The sequence below is a fragment of the Rhinolophus ferrumequinum genome, chromosome 23 (assembly GCF_004115265.2).
Source record: "Rhinolophus ferrumequinum isolate MPI-CBG mRhiFer1 chromosome 23, mRhiFer1_v1.p, whole genome shotgun sequence".
Lineage (NCBI taxonomy): Eukaryota > Metazoa > Chordata > Mammalia > Chiroptera > Rhinolophidae > Rhinolophus > Rhinolophus ferrumequinum.
The window spans coordinates 14,866,316-14,887,901 of NC_046306.1; the positions used below are offsets into that span (position 1 = coordinate 14,866,316).

A 21,586-nucleotide genomic window follows, 5' to 3' on the forward strand; every position below is an offset into this window, starting at 1 on the left:
GTGCGCGTGAGCAACCGAAAGAAGGGCACAGGGAGCAGGGCATGAGGCTGGACAGGGAGGTGGATCCCACACCATCAGCTCAGGCAAGGCATTGTGGGATCTGGTAAGGCTTTATTCTCTGTCAGCGGTGCCCTGGAGCTCATTCCTACCAGCTTGCAAGAACAGATTGTTCAATTGTCAGGAATTTTGTGAGCTAGTCGATGCCATGTTGGTAGCTTGAAATCAGTCAGAGTGGGAGTATTTATACCACAGAAATCAGCAGACGTTACAGGTCAGGGCCTTGTTTCCTCCAGAGAGCTGTTTGTTAAACATTTGCCAACATATCACTGGTGTTTGTCCTAAAACGACAAGGAACAGATTGATTGCAGGGGGGGTGATGTTTCTGCTGTGTTTGAGGGGCCCTTTGGGTCGCCATGTCTGTGTAGTCTCTCTTCCTTCTCCCGGCTGCCAACGGTTCTCTCCTCCCCACCAGCCCCTGAGAGCCAGGTGGAGTCAGGCTCCCGCACCTCCCTCTTACCTCACTGTTGAGGAGTTTGCTTCTCCTCTACATGACTCTTCTCGATTCTTCTTGTCTTGAATATCAAACGAGGAGTTCCAATTGAGCTGTTTTTCAAGCTTGCAAAATGTAGATAGAGCATAATGAATGTTCTGGGCTGCTTCTAAATTACCTTGTATAAACGTCACGCCGCCCGCAGCCCCATCCCGCTCCATGTGCGTGTGCATAAACACAATTTTTATCCATCTAATTACATAAAGTTAGACGAGGAAGGGGACACAGAATAATATTAGCATCTCCCAGAAGGAATAAATAAACCATGAGGACAGTCTTCGCAATGCCTTTCCGACAAACCCATGGCTGGATTCCGCCCTTTAACGAGGCACACACACAGCTCTGCCTTTGCACAAAGGGAGGTCTATGTCTGGGAAGAAGGGCAAATAGGGAGTACTGAGTTTCTAAGCATCTCGGCCTATACCTTACCTCCTGCTTCACATCCAGCCAACACCCCCCCCCGCCCCGTTTATTAAGCACCTGCTATGTACCCAGCACTGCTCTAGCATTTGTTAGAATTTTAGGTTTACAGAAAAATGGAGCAGAACGTACAGCGTTCCCATATGCTCTGTTCCCATACACCTCCAGTTTCTCCTATTATTTACATCTTGAATCGGTGTGATACGTTTGGTGTAACTGATGAGCCAATGTTAATCCATTAGTATTAGTTGAAGTCCATATTTTACAGAGTTCACTCGTCGTGCTGTACAGTTCTTTGGTATTTACAAATGTCTAATGTCATGTATCCACCATTATGGCATCATACATGATACTTGCACTGCCCTAAAAATGCCATGCTTCACCTATTCCTCCCTCCCTCCAAGTCTCTGGCAACCCCTGATCTTTTTACTGTCTCCATAGTTTTGCCTTTTCCAGAAAGCCATCGAGTTAGAATTATACACGACGAAACCTTTTGAGACGCGTTCTTCACTTAGCAGTACACATTTAAGTTTCCTCCGGGTCTTTTCATGGCTTGACAATTCATTTCTTGATATCATTGAATAATATTCCATTGTCCAGATGTTCATCCGTTCACCCATGGAAAGACGCCTTGGTTTTGGTAATTGTGAATAAAACTGCTATAAGCATTCTCATGCAGGTTTTTGTGTGGACGTAAGTTTTCAACTCCTTTGGATAAATACCAGAGATAGCAATTGCTGGACCATTTGATGAAAATATGTTGGGTTTGGGAAGAAACTGTCTTCCGAAGTGGCTGTACCGTTTTATATTCCCACCAGCAACGAATGAGAGTTCCCGTTGCTCCACGTCCTCTCCAGCATTTGGTGTTGTCAGTGTTCTGGATGTGGGCCGTTCTAGTAGGTGTGTAGTGGTGTCTCGTTGTTTTAATTTGCAATCCCCCATGACATATGACGTTGAACACTTTTTATATGCTTATTTGCCACTTGTATACCTTTTTTGGTAAGGTATCTGTTCAGATCTTTTGCCCATTTTTTAATTGGGTCATTTGTTTCCTTATTGTTGAGTTTTAAGAGTATATTTGTACCTTGTGGATGCATGTCCTTTATCAGATATGTCTTTTATTTATTTATTTATTTATTTATTTATTTATTTATTTATTTATTTATTGGGAAACAGTGTGTTTCTCCAGGACCCGTCAGTCGTTGTCCTTTAATCTAGTAGTGAAGGGCGCAGCGCAGCTCCAAGTCCAGTCGCCATTTTCAATCTTAGTTGCTGGGGGCGCAGCCCCACCATCCCATGCGGGAATTGAACCGGCAACCTTGTTGTGGAGAGCTCACGCTCTAACCAACTGAGCCATCCGGCTGCGCCTATCAGATATGTCTTCTGCAAGTATATTTTCCAAGTCTGTGGCTTGTCTTTTCATTCTCTTGAAAGTATGAATGTCCTCAGACTTTCTATGCCTGAGTTTCCTCATTTAATCCTCCCAATAGTCTGTGAGCACTGACCCTCCCCTCCCCGTTTTTGGTAAGGAACCAAAGGCTAAGAGAGACCAATTGACTTTACCAAGCGATGGAGCTAAGATGTGAACCCAGCTCTGACCCTCAGCCGCAAACCTCACATCACCAGAGTATCCTACTTGGCACAGGCTAGCTCATGTAGGAATGAATCTTGGTCATTTCACACTAAAATAGCCTTTCACAGTCTCAGAAAACAGAGTCTGTATTTGGATGCCCTGCAGAGTCCAGCATGATTACGCGCATTGAACTGCCGTAACATGGCGTGGAGAGACCGCTGTATTCTAATCCCTGCCTACCTCCTCTGTCGGTTCTCCCGTTGCTAATCCCTTCATACTCTGTTTCTAAGACAGGAAACTTTTTAGATCACCCAATGTGCTTGTTTTCTCAGGATCTCTGCCTTCACTCTTGCCATGTCCTCCCACGGAAAGGCCCTTCCTCATTGTCCACTGGTCAAGCTTTACTTTTAATTCCTCATTCACACATCACGCCCCACACCCTCCCTTCTCCACTTTGTCGACCTTGGAGTTCCACTTCTATATACAGTCTGCCTCCCTCACAACACTGACAAACACCTTAAGTACGAGTGTCACTTTGATAACATGTTCTTAGTCCCTTCAACAAGGCTGCACATAGTAGGTGCTCAGTAAATGTGTTCCTAGTAAATGAACGAAGAGGAGATATTGGCAAACACCATCTCCTCTGGGGGTCAGACGCACCTTTCATCTTTAAAACTATTTAACTAAAAGAAATGTTTGTTTCATTGTGTTCTGTTTTCAGTGATTTTTGCTTTCAGATTTTAAATTCCATTGTATATTAAAGAAAATTACCTTTCAACGTTTTAAACCAGAATCTCTGTTCCCAGTGCTATAGACCTGGGAGCAGGCATAACTCAATAAATACAAGGGATTTTTGAATCGATAAGTCATTAGTGAGACCAATGCATGAAAACGCAATATGCATTTTCACTTTTTTAAGGCTTACACGTTTTATAAGCACTGGTGACAAGGTCTGAACTCAGAGCTGGGCCTTGCTGAACCCCTGCTGGGTGGAATGTCCCCGAGGAAGTTCCACTATCTGGGGCTGTGATACTGCATGAGCTGGGGACTAACCATTTGCACAGATGCCAGGAGTAGTTAGTACCTATGAGATTCTAGAAGCCCAGGGACAGCACATTGTGTGGACGGAACAGGGGTTCATGGTCAGACAGAGCTGAGATAGAATCCCAGTTGCGTAATTATAGGCTGGGTAACATGGGAAACTTGCTTAACCTCTCTGAGCTCCAGTTTCTTCATCTGTGAAATGAAAATAATAATAATAATAATACAATATTATGGTATTTTTATAATAACCTATAGAGTTCTTTGGGGGGAATAAATGATGGAGTAAGATAATGTATGTAAAGTCTCTGGTACTTACCATGAACTCCAGAAAGGAGTTCAAACTCCTCCCCCACTCCCTCACCCACCCAAATGGGTGACTTAGACAACCCACCTACTCCCTCTAGTTGCTTCTGCTGAAACTCTTCCCTATGATGAGTTTAAAAAGTGTCATCCAGTGTATCTCAGAGTCTAGCACAGTGTCTGGCACATGGCAGATGCTCAATGAATAATTTTTAATTAATTAATTAATCCATGGCTATGGGGGGGGGGGTATTCTGTCCACTCCTGGACCTGTTTGCCCATCCTGAGACCCATTCCTTGCCTTCTCCTGCTCACCTTTCCCTCACAGGGGACTGACCCCCATAGGTTGCATTTCTTAGTCTCTCATCAGCTGGCTTCTGGCTGGGTTTGGCCAATGACATGCACCTGGGAGACTGGAGGGCGGGACAGAGGAAGAGGCAGGGCTATTTGTCCCCCTCAGTCCCAATCACTGGCTCCTTTAGCAGCCAGGTGGCTTCTCTTTTTGTCCAGCTCCACCCAAGAGGCTCACTGCAGCTCCAGTGCCCACGGGTAGCCCCAGCCCCTGAGCTCTGGAACTCAGCCTCCTCCCTCGATCCCATATCCCTGGGGAGGTCGGGTCTCTGTGCTGGTCTTTACCTCTGAGTTATTTCACCTTCTTCTATTTGGCTTCTCAGCTCTTCCATCACCCAGGTAACCACTTCTCTGTTGTTAATTCCTTCTGCTGTGGACACTTGAAGTGGTTTCTGATATTTGCTTAGACCGTTCTTTGGAAGCTCGAGTGCCTGGACCCAGAGTCAGAAAAAGAAGAAAACCCCACTCTTCCAAGCTCTACCCTCCACTGGCCATGTGGCCAGTCAGTCCTTGGGTACCTCAGTTTCCTCGTTTGTAACAAGGGCTGACAGCACCCAGCCTGCTTCTCTCACAGGATCATTGTAAGAGTCTACGGTGGCGATCCATTCATACGATCACTGAGTACCTGCCACATGTGGAGGTGCAGTGGGTAGAGCAGGGAACACAACAGTTAGTGTCCCTGTTCTCAGGGCGTTCCAGTTAGTAGTAGTGAATGTGCATATAAACTGTAAAGTGCTGCGTAAGTCTAGCCGACTAAGATAACCCCAGCTCCTTGACCCCTGGCAACCCTTGGGGATGCTCAAAGCTCTCCAGCCCACTTGCTTGGAGCCCCAGCCCTGCCCTAGCAGAAGGTGGACTGGCCAGTGGATGCAGTGACATGTGTACAGTGACCCGGGCAGGGAGCTGAGCCCCGCCTCCCAACCAGACCCAGCGGGGGTGTTTTCTTTGCATGTGTCTATTCATGTCGGAGCTCATGTTAATTAATTGTAAAGGATTAGCCTGATTCTTCTGCTGCGCTAGTTTTTTGTAAAATAGTTTTTATGTGGTGTTATTGAAGTAAGCGTGCCATCGACCAAGCCTGCAAATCTTGTTTATGCCTAGATTGTGTTTGAAATGGTATTCTCTGTAACACGATTTTTAGTTATTGATGACCTCTTTTGTAATGATTTAGTCAGCTTCACTTGAATGATAGTATTGATAACAGCATGTGGCCAACAATCTATTTGAAACAATACTCCAAGAAGCAAAAGAAAAGCAATTTGTGCCCATGTGGAAAATAGGTAAATTTGCGGTTTTCAAGCAGGCATGAAAATAGAGCATATTAATCCCAATTCAACAAACCTCGCTTCCTGAGTGTTTCCATATAGTCTCTTTTACATGGTCTTATGGAGAAAGTTTTCCCATCCCATTAAGACTTAAAATCATTAAGACTTAAAGAAGCAGGTGACTCACCTAGGTAGGGAATGACAAAGCCAGAATCAGGGGGCAGGTGGAAAAAAGAGAAGTACACTCATGTCCTTTTTAAGGCATAGCAATCTCCCTGAGCCTCAACTTCCTCATCTGCAAATGAGGATAAGTGATGAGGGCGGTGCTGGGGTGAGATGAGAGGGGGTACCAAAGTAGCATGATGCTTGGTGTGCAGTAATTAATAAATGGTTGCGCTAAAGGAGAGCAGGGCTGGCGCCTCCCCCGAACGCCCCTTCTCACCCATCCCCTTGTTTGCTGTTCTCTCTGCAGATGACCATTCCCGGGTGAGGCTGCTGGTGTTGGATGGAGACCCACACTCTGACTACATCAACGCCAACTACATTGACGTGAGTCGGGCCCTCGTGGGGCTGGGCAGCCCGGGGCTGGGGTTGGCTCATGACCTAGGGCTGTCCCACAGCCTTTCCCCAGAAGGTGGCCTCGCCGGCACACGTGCAGAGCTGTCTGGCTCCTTCCTGATTTGTATAATTAGTGTAACCCAAGTGAATCATCCAGTTAAAGCTGCATCCTCTTTCAGGCTGGCTGGAGTAGCCTGCTCTGCAGGAGACCCAGGACACATGCCAGTCGTGTGTATTCACCCACTAATTCATTTGTGTATGGATCTGTTTATCCATCCATTTGTTCATTTGAAGGTACAGCCATTTAGGCGACAAAAATGTAAACGTGCCTACTGTTTGTTGGATGCGATGGGAACCACGACGCTAAAAATGCCATGGTCCTACCTACCCTCTAAAACTTAAGCAGGAGGATGAGCTGTGCACATCCGTAATTCCAGGGCAAACTAGGAAGTGATTAAGTGTCATCAGTTCAGAGAAAATGCTACAGAGATTCAGAGATGAGGGGGGGAAAATGGCTTCTTCCATCAGGAATGCAAAAATGTGATATGAACCAAAGCTCCAAGCGCTGGTAGAATTTAAAATCAAAGAGGGGGAAGACGGGACTCTGGTTAGAACAGCACAGCTGAGATGTAGCAGCTGGAAGCTAAGATATGTGACAGGTCAGTGTGAGTACATAACGAGAATAATGGAAAATGTGGCTGGAGCTAGATCATTGGTTGATGATCAAACTTAGGACGCCGGACTTTATCCTGTAGGCAAGAAAAGGCGATTGAATGGTTTTGATTAAAGAGCTGAGCTTTGGGATGACTTATGTATCACCAGAGATAAGAGAGACCGGAGGGAAGAGAGTCTGGGATTAGGACACCCAGCTAGGAAAGGGGCTGCTTCAGTATTCCAGACACCATCAAGAAAGGGGCTAATTACAACGGGGATCAAGATGGGTGCCCATGGACGTGGGAAAGTTTACAAAGGGAGAGCGTGGCCCCTGCGGCCTGGTGGACATGCCAGCAGGACTGATGCAAGCCAGGCTTCTCCGGACCTCCGCTAGGAGCCCAGAGACCTTGACGAATGGCCGAGAGATCCGCCTTGGCATCTCTGACTCTCAAGTGTTTTTACAGACAAGCTGTAAAGTGCAGTGACATGCTCTTGAATTCCCCATAATCTAGGCTGAACCAGATGATTCGGCCATTCAACAAGCATTTATTGAGCCTTGTATTGGTTATTTGCCTGTTTGCCCTCAGATCTATTCCTTGTCCTTCCCCATTCTGCTTTGTGTTGCTGGTATGAGTGTGCGTGCGTGCGTGTGTGTGTATGAGTATGTTTGTGTCTCTGTGTGAGAATGTGTGTCTGTGTGTGTCTGTGTGTATGAGTGTGTCTGGGTGTGTCTCTGTGTGTATGTGTGTGTGAGTGTGTGTGTCTGGGTGTGTATGTGAGTACATATGTGTGAGTGTGTGTGTCAGTGTGTGTATGAGTGTGTGTTTCTGTGTGTATGAGTGTGTGACTATGTGTAGATGTATGAGTGTGTGTGTGAGTGTGTGTGTGAGTGTAAGACTGTATGAGTGTATCTATGTGAGTGTTTATGTGTCTGTGTGTGTGTCTATGTGAGTGTGTGTATGTATATGAGTGCGTGTGTCTGTGAGTGTGTATGAGTATGTGTGTCTGTGTGTGAGGGTGTGTGTGTGGTACAGGAAGGAGAGCAAACTGACCCTTTCAAGTGAGGCGCTAATGGGAGATTGGAAGGTGAAAGAAAGGAGAACCAGCGTATTTCGCCTCCTCTCTTGCTTCCTTGGGCAGCCGCTCCAGAAGTGGCTGCCTCCAGCGTCTGTCAAGCAGGCCCACCAGAGTGCTAGCCTCTGCCAGGCAGCCCCAGCTCTTGGGCTCTGGTAGCTTCTCTGTCTCTCATTATCTGCTAGTTGTAGGGTTGGTCACATTCTCCTGCTGTTGCGGATTTCTCGGTTGCCCTGCTGTTCCTTGTTTGGCATTTCAGCTCCTCTGTCACCTGTGTAAGCAACTCCTGATACTGAATTCCCTCTGTCTGAAACATGGAGCAGTTTTTAGTTCCCTGCCTGGACCCTGGCTATCAAAGGGCCTACATGTGGTCAGAAACTGGGGATGGAGCTTCAGTTTCAGTCAAGATAGGCACAGTCTCTGCCATCTCGGCCCTTCAGGAATGTTCACAAGCAGATGGACAGTTCTGAACACCTGTCTCCAGCCTGGAGAAAGCACTCTGAACATACACCCATCATACCTTCAGCGTTTCCCTCATGTATTAGTATTCATTTCACAAACACTGCGCAAATCCTCCTTACTGTGCTGGAAATACAGACCTCACAAAGGACTCAAGTCTGGGGAGGGAGGCAGATTAGGAAAGAGACCCTCACTGAGCAGGGGCTAGAGGGAAAAGGAGACTCAAAGCCTCAAGAGGGCGTTGAGGTAGTCTGTGAAGGCTTCCTGGAGGAGGTGATACAGTGCTGCCTCAGCCAATGAATAAGAGTCAGCCATGCAAGAAATGTTGATAGTAACCTAAGAAGTATTGACCACCTCTCATATACCAGCATTACCTTCACTAGTATCACAACCTCACAAAGCAAGTGCTAGAACTTCCCATTTCCAGGTGAGTAAGCTGAGGCTCATATAACTTATCCAGGATCACACTGCTAGGCGGTGAGAGAGGAGGGAGCAGCAGTCTGAATCAGGGGTGCCTCCCCCACCATGCTCTGCTGGCTTTAATAATAATAGTAAAGCAATGACAACAGCCCGTAACTCTAAGGGAGTCGCTCTTGAGCCCTACGATGGGTGGTTTGAAATGAGCCTGTTTATCCAGACCTCTCAATAGCCCTCCGAGGTAGGCAATCACAGCCATTTTCCAGATAGAGAGGTTGAGATTTAAAGAGATTGCAAAGCTCGTCTAAGGCCACGCAGCTGGTCAGCGGCAGAACCAGGAGACGAAGCAGACCCACGTGACGCCTAATCCACGTTTCTTCCTCCTGGGGGGGTGCCCCCCCACCCACTCCCAGGCACCACTGTGGGCACTGGGCCAGCATGTGCTGGACCAGATTGAGTGGGTTCCTTCCATTTCCCTTTGGCCTCGTCTACCACTGAATGGATGTGTCAGCCCTGCGGCCATGGCCCCCGTGGGGTCGGCTGGCCCAACTTGCCGTATCTGGCCTTTGTCATCTGATAACCTCCAGCAAAAGTTAGTTTTCTAGATAGACACTCAATCCAAAGTTGAGCGAGCATCTGAATGCAGAACCAAGACGTGCTGTGGTATTTCATAGGCAACAAACGAGATTCCTGGAAATGCAAGTGAGTCTCGGCAGTGTCAATAGCAACAACGCCTGCCCTTTCTGCCAGGTTCTATCATTACAGGGCACCCTGCAAGCCAGCAGGAAAAGAGACCAGAAGTCAAGGTTCTTTATAGGGCATTATAGGGCATCCTGCAAGCCAGCAGGAAAAGAGACCAGAAATCAAGGTTCTTTATAGGGCATTATAGGGCATCCTGCAAGCCAGCAGGAAAAGAGACCAGAAGTCAAGGTTAGGAGCCTTGCTCAAGGTCATATAGCTAGAATCCAGTTCTCTGCCCACCTTGGACACACCACTACCTTCTCCCTCTCGCTTTAAGGAGTAGATTATGCCGAGCGGCCCAACAGCCTCTGCTAGAGGCTGCCTTCATGTGTGATGCTTAATACGTGTTGGATCTCAGTGGTTACGGTCCAAGGGCTCACAAGACCCGAGTTATGAATTCAGTCCTTGTAGGGCCTGTGGAATCCGGGCATTTCAGCTTACTAGCTTTATGAGCTTGGGTAAATTATTTACTCGTTCTGATATCTGTAAGCTGGGATAATAATGCCACCCCAGAAGCATTTGATAAGTGATGTAAAGTATCTATGTGTCAGGGCCTCCCTGGGAAGCAGTGAGTAACTCAAAGGAAGTAACCCAGGAGAGGTTAACAAGGGTGGAAGCAGATTAAGGGCAACCAACAGGATGGGAACAGGGTCGGGTGCAGTGTACCCAGGCTAGCAACAGCAGGGAGCTCCGGGCCTGGAGAGGGAGCGAGTAGCTGTAAGGAGAGCTGTAGCTCCCTTGATAGGAGCTGTAGCCTTTGATAGAGAGTCAAGGCCAATCCACGGTGACCGGATAGGGAGGGACGTAAAAGAACATACACCCCCAAGCTCCTCAGGGCCTCTGAGCTCCTGCTTCTGTTCCCCATGGACCAACACCAACTAGAAGCCGGAAGGCATGGACGTTGGTGGTGTGATCCATACAGGTCAGCCTCCACGGCACAGAGCAGAGCTTGGAAGGGAAGAGTGGGGACAGGGAGGGACAGAGAACACAGCAAGTGCCAGCGTCCTCCAGCACAGAGTTCCCAATATAGGGTGGAGGGTAGGAGAATCGCCTACTATCTACTCCAGCAAAGGTAGAGTCCCTGGGGTTTCAATGGGGATTCCTGGGAAGTCAGTGCTCGGGCCAGCTATCTGCTCCTCAGCCCTTTGTCCTGGCCTCCACCCCAGCTGAAACCCTCCCAGCTCTCTAAAGAACTCCCCGTCCACCGTAGGACCATTTATCCACAACTGGACCTGGACAATCCATTAAAACGACTCCGTGTGGATAATGAGCTGGATGGGGCCCGCCCTGTCTGTGCCTCCAGCGGCCGTGGTTCCGCTACCGTCTGAACCACCCCGCTGGCAGGTTTGTCTGCGCACCCGAGAATGTATTGGCCACTTGAATCTGTTATAAATTACCAGTCTGGAAATAAATATCGTATCTGGGTCCCCAGTAAATAACAGATGCATGAGTGCCGAGTGAGATAAATGCGTTCTGGATGCAAACCTCTTTCCCATTGCTCACGGACAGATGGAGGCAGGCGCAGGGCTGGTTGGCAGTCGAGCTGCGTGCTGGATAGGTGGGACTTAAATGAACTCAGAGTTCTTTTCAGGTTAGGAAGTTTTCTGTCCAGCTGCGGGCAAATCCCCAGAGGAGCCCCAATTGAGCAGTTCATTTCCTTTTATCACTATGGCTGAGGAGTGTCGTTCATGGTTAGAATGTTTTCTCTGCGGAGACTGTATGGGTTGTTGGAGGCCAGAGAGAGTCTCTTTACTCAGATGCAGCATGGGGCAGGCATGCAGCATGCATGCATGCGTTCGATATGTATTAATCAAGGCTGGTGGCCCAGGCAGACTTCACTGGGCATAGCCCTGCCTGTTGGAACTCCCGCTCAACTGGGGACATAGACAGTTAGCATGTAAATAAGCAAAGAATGGTATGCCATTTGTGCACTGAAAAAAGTAAACCAGAGAAAGCAGAAAGAGGCTGACAGGTGGTCAGGGAAGGGCTGTCTGGGGAGGTGACTGACAGCAGAGCAGAAGTCTGGATGGAGGGAGAGTGCAAGCCGCTCGGTGATCTGGGGACAGACCCAGCAGGCACAGGCAATGGCCAGTGCTAAGACCTCTAGACAGAAACATGATCGCTGTTTCTGAAGAAGAGCAAGACAGCCAGTGAGCCATGGGGAGAGTGGTAGTAAAACTGAGACTATTGCTGAAAGGATGAAATGGGAAGAACAGAGATGTCGAGAGGCGAGTCAGCCACCACAACTTCAGAGAACACTTCTCTGGCCTCCTTGGCAGAGGCGGCTCCCCATGGGAGCTCCACAAACCTTCCCCATCTTCCCTTCTCCCGGTTTGTTGATGTCTGTAAGTTGCTCAGAAGCGGAGCCCACATCCATCGGGGTCACTTTTGTATTTCCCGTGCCTTGTGCATAAAAGGAAGTACTCAGTTTATACCTGCTGAGTGAATATTGAATGATTGAGCGAACAAATGAATGTCCTCTAACCCCACAACTGCAATGTGAATTTCTTGCTCAGAATTTCATCCCGTTGACTTCCAAGCACACGAGAATCTTCCAAATCAATTTCCTCCAGAGGGGCTCTGGTCTTCTAACCCATGCATTAAGGGAGTACCTCAGTCTCACCTCAAAGACATATTCATGCCTGAATGCCACCAACCAGCCTTTGCTGAAAATTGCCCCCAGCTCTGGGTGCCCTGTCCCATGGCCCAGAAAGAGAAAAGCACAAAAAACTCAGGGTGATACATGTTGTAAGTGTGTTGACTGGGCATATAGAAAGTCCTGCTAAGTCCTTCCTGCGCTCAGCAGGAAGGAGGTCTCTTTTGAAGTGCAGTGTGGGAAGCTGGGACATAGGGTACATGTGTTTGTGGGCTGGGATGGAGAGGGACAACTGGAAGTGAGGCTGGAGATGAGAATGGAGATGGATGACTAGTCCCGAGCTACGGCGTTTGGACATTACTATGCCGGCAATGGGGAGCCATTGCAGGCTTTTATGTGGGGGAATACCGTAACCAGATGTGCATGGGAAGGTCACTCTGGCAGGAAGGAGGTGGGCTATGGGACCAGACTGAAGGCAGGGAGGCCGGCAAGAGGCTGGTGCCGTGGCCCAGGTTAGGGAGGACGAACGCTGTGAGAAGTGATGATGGGATGACAGAAGAGGGTGGACTTAACAGACCGCATCTTTCCACACTCTCAGTACTATTTTCTGTTCCCAAACCTCCTCAAGAAAACTCCCAGAGTCTCATTGTTCCTGTGAGCCTGGGAAAGCCTATCCATCTTGACTTGGATGAACAGGTAGCTCTTCAGACCTCTCCCCTTCCTTCCTACCTCCCAGGTTTCAGCAATGCTGTAATGTAAATCCTATTATCCCCTATTTCACAGCAAAAAGTCAGTTGAGGCAGAAGGTTGAGTAACTTGCCCCAGACCTCACAGCCTGTAAGGGACACAGCCAGGATTACAAACCCAGGAAGTGAGGTCCAGAGTCTGCACATAACCACCAGGCCAGGCTGCCTTTCTACTTGGTCTCTCAACAAGCTTGTTTCTTGGCCCTGGGCTCTTGAGTTTCACACTGTACCAGGCTCCACGGAAAATTTTTTTAAAGCTTAAGAGGCACTGTTTGTCCTCAAGAAGCTGACAGCCTAAGAAGATAGCAATATTCAAACAAAGTGCTTAGGGGGAGCTGTTGATTCCTAGTGGTTACTCCAACAGTTCTGGTCATAATATTGGCCTTGGGGGTACCAACAGTCCACCCAAGCATGACTGTAGTCCACCCAGTAATTAGAAGGTACTAACTAAATATTTATGGAGCAAGTGGAAAACTGAGGTAAAGACATGCACAGGGGACTCAGAAACTCGTCTCTGAATCAGAACCAGAACTTCCGAGATGCGATGTCTATTTCACCATTCACCATACAGATGGCACTTCTGGCTTAGTTCCCAAAGAAGGGGTCCTTGAGGCAGCTCGTGCACCTCAACAGTGCAGAAAGACTGATCACCAACGCTTACAGCAAAAATTGGCATTCTTTAAAGTATAGGACTTATTTACTCCTGAGATGGTTAACCATGGAGGAAAGTAGATTTCAGGACTGTCAAGAACCTCTCTACCAACAAGCTCCATAATTGGTATCTCTGTTTTATTGTTTTGTTTTTTAATTTATCCATCCATCCATCCATTCATTTATTCATTCAATAAATGCTGGTTACGTTCAATGTTATGTATACGATAGGCAGATCTGTCTCCAAAACTTGAACTCCTACCCAGTATGATATACTTCCTCTCTGTAACAAGAAAAGGGACCTTCCATGTGTGCCCTGCCCGCAGAAGAGAAGGTTGTCTACAGCCTCTTCACCAGTAATGAGGATTGGGGGGCAACAGAGTAAGCCCACACCAGAGCCCAGCGGGGCCTATTAGAGCCTTCTGAAACGTACACGGAAATCAGAAACTGGCTGATTCTCTGAATCAGAAAGTGGCTTTATCAGTCTCTAGGTCACACCTACAGGGTCTCTCCCCGATGGACGGGACTTCAATTCCAAGCCCACCCAGTGTCACAGAGAGGCAGTATAGCATCCATCCCAATATTCTTTTTCTAAGTGTCACTAATGCAAGGAGCCAACAATGCAATTATTTTCTTCTCTCGGGTACCCTACAGGGCCTGGAGCTGTGTTCTCAATACAGTCATGGCTCAGGAAAGACTTTTTGGTGGTTGATGTCCCACAGAAGCCCAAAAATTCCTTCTCTACCTCTTTCTGGGTGCACAAGCATGAATGACACCCACCCAGTTTTTGCTCCCAGTCCTCTGGCTCCAAGACGAGCCTGTATGGGCCCCTTACAATTATAGTTACATAGTAATAGCTAACATTTAGTGACTTACTAGGCACTTTGTATGCATTACCTTATTTAATGTTGGCCCCTTCTCTGGGAAATGTCTAATGCTATTCTCATTTTGCCTGTGAAGACGTCAGGTCTTGGAAACGTTCAATACTGATATTGCGCTGTTTGCAAGGTTTCACTGTGCTTTTCTCTGTTATCCAGGGTTACCACCGACCTCGGCACTACATTGCAACTCAAGGTCAGTCCCTCCTTTTCCTCTGCATGGCCTTTGCCCTTCACTGAAGGAAAAGTATGAGCTTCATGCCTCTTTGCCAGCAAAGAAGTTGCATAGGAGTAGGGCTGGAGAGCCTCCAGAGGTCTTAACACTGTTCCTTGATTTAGGAAGGAAGAAGGCGATGAGGGAGAGAGAAAGGAGGTGTCGTTAGGAAATGGTCAGGCTGGACAGACAGACCAAAAGCATCAGCTTCAGGCGTGTGCCATTGATACCCACCATCCAGAAAAGGAGCTGATGGTGCTTTATCTTGATGGCTGCATGCCCAGAAGAGAGAAGCTGCCAGCTGTCCTAGAAAGCAACTTGGCAGTACGTTATCAAAAGACTGAAAAATGATCATACTTCTCAAACCTTCCAGGAGGAACGCCTATGGATAATTATACATTTTTGGACAAAGAGTATAAAGATACTCTTCACACTGTTATCTATAGTAGGGAAAAAGTGAAAACTCCTAAGTGCCCAACCATTGATAGTTTGGTTCAAGTGTGATACTTCCTTATTGTGGAAAATTATGCAGCTATGAAAAACATGCTTGGTAAGAATTTTTAAGGGCCTGGGAACCATATAATGGATACGACGCTTGTTATAGTAAATACATACACATATATGTATATGTATATTTATAGTCAGAAAAACAGTACTCAAATTTTTAGATCACACATACATATTACTCTTATAATTTTAAAAATGATGAAGGCCCAGGATGTTGAAATTGGGATTTCCAAGGAAATCGCTTTAGATGTGCAGATCCTATCCCCCATTCCTTTTTTATTTTCCCCCGCTTTCTGCATGAGCCCAGATGAATGCTTTTAGCATTGGACAAGCTCAAAACCAGGCATCTTCTATTTGTGCTCTCAGCCTCTGGCTCCCGGCTCTCAGCTCTCTGCCCTCCCAGCCTCCCTACCCCAATTTCCTTCCTTTCTCTCATTGAGTGTCTGAAACCCGATTGAAACTCCCTTAATGAAAACTCCCTGAAGCTATATTTTTAACCCACAATGTAGTCCAGATAACGTGATGAGTCAGGGTGAAAGTGGGGCTCCTGGTGCAAAGGGTCTGAGCAGGAGGACAAGCGAGGAAAGAAGAGAAGCTGCCAACATTTTCCGTGGATGCTGCCGACCTTGCAAGCCTGGAACGTGGTGTTCACATCCGTACTCTGACCTCCTATGCCTCAGGCCTCGGTCTCAGCTACTTGGGTGTCCCAATAGGATCCTCTGGCCTCACTCTTACTCACCCATGGGGAGCCGTGACCGACCAACCAGAAGGACCAGCCTCGCGGCTGCTTCCTGGCACTGCCAGTCTTTGATCCCGTCGCCTTCTCTGTTGGCAGGTCCAATGCAGGAGACCGTAAAGGACTTTTGGAGGATGATCTGGCAGGAGAATTCAGCCAGCATCGTCATGGTCACAAACCTCGTGGAGGTGGGCCGGGTAAGCCCCTCCTGCAGTCCCCTGGATGGGGGGTGCTGGCGTTGCACTTCTGAGCATGTCTTACTCCGTGGACTGTGTCGAGTGCCTCCTGTTCAATAGCTTACTCTCATCGTCATGTACGAGGGAGAAATCCTCACTCCTGTTTTATACTCGAGGATGTCCTTTCCCTCCAAGCCCCCCTCATGCCTTTTCCACCCTTCCTCTCCATTGACGATCATCTCATAGTTTGAGGAAATGAAAGCCATCAGACGTGAACTCTGCCATCTTCACACCACAAAGCTGCCATCCTACTTCTGTCTATAACCATCTTCTCATTCTTCTCCTCTATTATCAGGTTGAACCGTTAAAAAAAAAAAAAAATGGCTGCTTTTGTGGACCCCAGATGGTAGAATATTGGCCATTTCTTGTGGCTCAGCCTAATACTATGGAAGAAGTGACTCTTGCCCTTTCAAAGGCAATTCTAGTACCTTGAATCACAGATCCTGCTCAAGAATTTTCTCATCCTCCTACCCCCACAACTCGAAAAATAATTCTCTTTCTCGTGGCTAGATGTTTGCATACAAACAGCCTGAGTACGTTCCCCCTCAAAAATATAAAACAGGCAAACAAAAATGATTCTCTTGTCCCTACTTTTCTGCCAAACGCGAAAGACTCACACACAGGTTCGGTGTCTTCACTCCCGTTCCCTTCTGCCCACCCCAACGTAGCTCCTCCCTCCATCCCACCCATAGTGCCGCTGTCAACCTCACTGACATCCTTCGTGTTGGCAAATCCAACAGCCACTTCCCTCTTCTCATTGTATTCAACCTCTCCGCAGCATTTGACCTTTGCTCCCTGACCTCTAAACCTCCATCTTCTTCAGGGTTCAGGCCTTGGTCTCCCGCTCTGCTCTCTCGACTCCCTCCTATGTGGTCCTCAGCGACCCCTAGGGCTTAGAAACGGGACTGCTATTCCCAGCTTGCTGTTGCCCACTTGGTAAACGGTGGCATGTGGGTGGGGGGGTGGGCTGCTGGGTGTCCAGGCAGGGCGCACACACACACTGGAATTAAGAGAGCCCCTCTACGCATGAGCTAACTAAAGAGTGGGCAGGGAAGTTTTGTTTTGGCAAGAGCCAGATACCCCATTAATATAGTGTCCTAGCCTCCAAGACCATGGGAAAGGGAGAATCTGGGCTGTGAGTCATAAACCAGGAAAGGGCCGTGGACATCTCATGGCCTAATAGGAATTTAGGGCCAGGAGAGACTTTATCCTCAAGCTCACTCTTATCTAGTACATTCCCCACTTTTACAGATGAGGAAACAGACCAAGAGAGTACAATAACTACCCTGAAGTCTCCCAGCCAGAACCTGGGCATAATCTCCAATCGACTTGACTCTCATTTTCGTGTGTGTGGTTCCTCCACTCAGGACCATTCCCCAGGGACAGAGGACCAGGCTCTGGCTACTGTGGACAAAATGCCAGCCCAGGATTTAAGAATTCAGGGGCAAATTCCAGCCTCTTCTATAACATATCCCACATTGGTGACAGGTTCCCTTGATGGATGGATCGTGAATATAATTTGGATATGGGGAGGGGACAGGATTGCAATCTTTTAAGGGAACTGTTGCTAGGAGCCAAGCACTGTGCCTGATCCTGCTGTGTATTACTTGGTTTTATCTCACAACGATTGTACGAGAGAGTGTTCCTGGTCATTATTCAGATGCCCTGCCTTTGTATCCTGGCCATCCCTTCGTAACAGTTGACTTTGGGCAATTTTCCTTCTGGTTCCTCATCTGTAAAACGGGGATCATAATACTATTGACCTCCTATGGTTGTAGTGATAAGGAATTAAAAGAATACACATATTCGTAAAAAGACATAGACAGCTGTGTTAGACGTAGTACACAGTTAGTACGCATCAGCTATTATCGTTTATAAAAGCTGAGGCGCAGAGAGGTTTTGGCACTTTCTGGAAGTTGCACAGCTGCTGAGTGTTAGAACCAAGCAATGCATCCATTTGCCTCCAAAGCCTGTTGTGCTCTACCAGCGTTTCCCTAAGTGGGTTCCATGGGATGCTAGTCTGCGGGATGTTTAGTGAGAAGAGGGTTCCATGGTTAAATACGTTTGGGAAATGCTGTGTACTCTTTTCCCCTGTTGGAGAGTCAAAAACCACACGAGCATTAGCACATTAAACCAGCCGAGTAGTCCTATAGCAGAGTGGCCTGTTTAACTTTGTTGAACCCAGCATTTCCCAAGCTCATTTGACCACAAAACCTTTTTTTGTTTGTTTTTTTGTTTCTTGTTTTTTACCTAACACCTATTAGCACCCAGCGGAACACACTGTGGGAAATGCCACTCTAGGCCGCGCGGCGTCCCCCGGAATGGTAATGCTTTTGTTCTTTTAAGGGGCAAACGATGATCTCTTTTTCCTCCTGTGGAGTATGACGTAGAGTCACATGTGGGAATGGCTTGTTGGTAGCGTCGGCACCCACCGCCCGGGCAGAGAGCAGTGGCACACTTCCCTCTGAGCCCAGCACCTTCCATCTTTTCCCCAACTAAGAGCCTTTCTCCTTCCAGCCCCCGATGACCAGCTCTTAATAGTAATGTCCTTCTCCCGACCACTTCTGCTTTCACCCCCTCACTACTTCCCACCTTTGATTCCTCATCTCTGCTCAGCTGATAACACTCAGATGCCCCAGCCTGATACACCATTCAGCCAAAGGTAGAACACTGGCCGCGTGACCTTGGATGAGTCACCAAACCTCCAAAGGGGAGGATGATTTTCATCTGTAAATTGGGGATAGCACCACCTGCCTACCTCACCTAGATCTATTTGATCCCCTAGTGTGATGATGGATTTGGAAATGTTAAGGAGCTCTGCAAAAGAAGGTACTACCGTTATTCCTAATGGCTCCAGTTCCTCTGGGAGTGAGCCTGGCCTGTGCACTTGGCCGATCCCTGGCCAGCTGAGAACCCCTTGGACTGGGATTCCACCAAAGTCACCCTTGGGTTGATTTGACCGGGAAGGCCAGAGGCGGCGGCTGCACCCACTCAGCCAGCCACCTGCTCATCCCTCCTCATCTCCATTCCTCCTCACAGGTGAAGTGTGTGCGGTACTGGCCGGACGACACTGAGGTCTACGGAGACATTAAAGTCACCCTGATTGAAACAGAGCCCCTGGCAGAATACGTCATACGCACCTTCACGGTCCAGAAGGTAAGCTTCCCTGGCGCTGTGGGCAGCCTGTCCACCAGGCACACCGGCTTGCTTGTTCACGCAGGACATGCAGTGGGCGAGGGTTGGCTCTGTGCCTGTCCTGTGTGTGGCACCAGAGACAGATCTGCCATTGAGTTAGATGTGGTTCCGGCTCGAAAGAGTCCCACCTCCAGTGGGAGGGATGGAATAATGACGCCTGGTGATAAAAGCCATGAAAGAACATGCCACGAGTGGAGACAGGAAGATGAGGTGGTCAGGGAGGGCCTCCTGGAGGAGGAGGCATTTAGGCAGCCGGTGAAGGAGAAGAAGGAGCTGGCCACGGGAAGAGCATGAGGAATACCATCCCAGGCAGAGGGAAAGAAACATGCAGCATCAAAGGGGAAGAAGATTCTGGCATGTTCTAGACCTGTGCTTCTCCACTGGGGGTGCTTTTGTCCCATAGGGGACCGTTGCCAAAGCCCGCAGATATTTTTAGTTGTACCGACGGGCATCTAAAGGGTGGAGGCCGCAGATGCTAACAAACAGCCTGCAATGCACAGGGTGGCCCAGCGCCTACAACAAAGAATTATCCAGCCCAAAATGTCAATAATGTCGGGGCTGAGAAACGCTGGTCTGGGCATTGAAAGGAGGCCCGGGTAGCAGGAGCCTGAGAGCAAGAATGCGATTGCAAATTATTATCATCCTTATAATTTAATTATTACAGAACCATTGTTACGCTATCACTACGATTATGATAGCTGACATTTATTGACATTTACTAAACGAGGTGCCTTTCTAAATGCTTTGCATACATGAACTCATTTAATATCCCCAACCACCTCTTGAGGTTAGATACTATTATTACTCCCATTTTACAGACGATAAACATTAGGCACAGAGCGTTGATGGTGGTTGTCCAAAGTTGCCCAGCTGCAAAGTGGCTGAACCAGGATTCACACACCAGCGCCTGACTCAGAGCTCATTGTCACTTCCACTGCACCACAGGTGCCATGTTCTAAAAGCAACAGCGTTAAGGGACCAAGGAACCAGAGGCCTGAGGGCATAGACGCACTGGGGAATTTGCTGCTTTGAGAGCTGTGCCGCTGAGGTTTGACAAGGCCTTGTGAGGGCCAAAGCTGGCGCACACACGCGTGGCTGTGGGTCATGTTTGCTCCCACGCCCCTGTGCTCCTAAGGGCCTCCATGTGCAGACTCAGGTGAAGAGCCGGAAGGGGAGGGCACCCCTCCACTGCGAGGAGGAAAACAACAGGTCCATCCATGTGGTCTTAGGTCGGTTCCTCGGAAGCAGAGCCTGAGACAAGGATTCGGGTACATGTGGGGTACCAAAGAACAACTCCCAAGAGAAACTTATAAGGGAGAGAGGGAAGCAGAAGAGGGGAGGGTAAGTCTAGCCTAGGCCTGATTCACGGAGGCCTCCGGAGCATAAGCCACGCCATAGATTTGGCCCCCTTGCCTCAGTCAGGCACGGAGGGGTAACCTTCAGGGTGGGCTGGCTCCTATCAGCTGAGGACACTTCTCCAGAACAGGGGCCTCTGTGAATTACTGGCAGGCCACACTCCTGCAGCTGCCAGGAATGAGATGGGTGACTGGGGACGTGGCAGCCCACATGGCACCCAGACCCTAAACATCAGGAGGCTTTGGAAAATTGCAGCCAGCCCAGCAAGTTGAGGAGTCATAGTCCTTTCTCAGATTATCTTCTTGTTTTTCTTTCATATAATCACAAGGGGAGATGTTACCCTTGGGAAGACATCCTTGAAAGACCCCTGTCCAACCCGGGGTCTCAGAGAATTAACTCAACTTAGCCAGCCTCTTCTCCCAAGTACGCAGGCAAACGCTCAGCAAACGCTACCTGGGTTATGAGCTCAAAATCAGTTCCTGAGCTGGGGACCCAGAAATAATAAACAGGAAGCAGTGTCTGCCCTTGAAGAGAGCACAGTCCCATTAGGGAGGGAGGACCCTCGATAAATAGTCACAGCACCGGCGGTGAGGGCTCGAACAAGGGCTTCCCGAGGCTGAGTTGATTCAGAGGATGGAGTGAAAAACTCCAAGTATTCTTGAAACCTTCCTCCTACTTCAGCTGGTCCACCGGGCCCTTGTTCACTCCCACCTGGACGCTGCTGCAGCCCGCTGATGCGGCTCTCTGCCTCTCGTCCTGCCGTGTCTTAGTTTGGGTTTCTGAGAAGCTGAGCCTGAGGCGGGGCTTTGGGTCCCCTCGATGACATGTTGAGGGACAACTCTGAGGAGAAGGGGAGGAAGGGAGGCAGAACAGAGCACAGGAAGGAGCTGAGCAACGGTGTGGTCTCAGCCTGATCCCACCGGGAGCTCTGGGGCATGGATTGCACCACAGAGTTGATCCCACCTTGAGGCAAGAGGCGTTTTGGACACTCATTAGGATAACTCATCATCCTGGTTTGCCCAGGACCATCCTGGATTTAGCACTGAAGGTCCCACGTCCTGAGAA

General features: G+C 48.5%; 1 protein-coding gene across 10 annotated transcripts in view; it reads left to right on the forward strand.

Moving 5' to 3' along the window:
- PTPRT (protein tyrosine phosphatase receptor type T) overlaps positions 1-21,586 on the forward strand; it is a 945,146-nt gene that overhangs the window by 893,327 nt on the left and 30,233 nt on the right. For 5 of the 10 annotated variants that reach the window (XM_033094898.1, XM_033094899.1, XM_033094900.1 and 2 more), the window contains 5 exons: positions 5,976-6,052; positions 14,437-14,473; positions 15,834-15,931; positions 18,235-18,294; positions 19,010-19,126. In XM_033094898.1, the coding sequence (XP_032950789.1) occupies positions 5,976-6,052; positions 14,437-14,473; positions 15,834-15,931; positions 18,235-18,294; positions 19,010-19,126 (389 nt within the window). The remainder of the gene's footprint in view (positions 1-5,975; positions 6,053-14,436; positions 14,474-15,833; positions 15,932-18,234; positions 18,295-19,009; positions 19,127-21,586) is intronic. The other 5 variants (XM_033094902.1, XM_033094905.1, XM_033094904.1 and 2 more) reach the window with 1 other exon arrangement.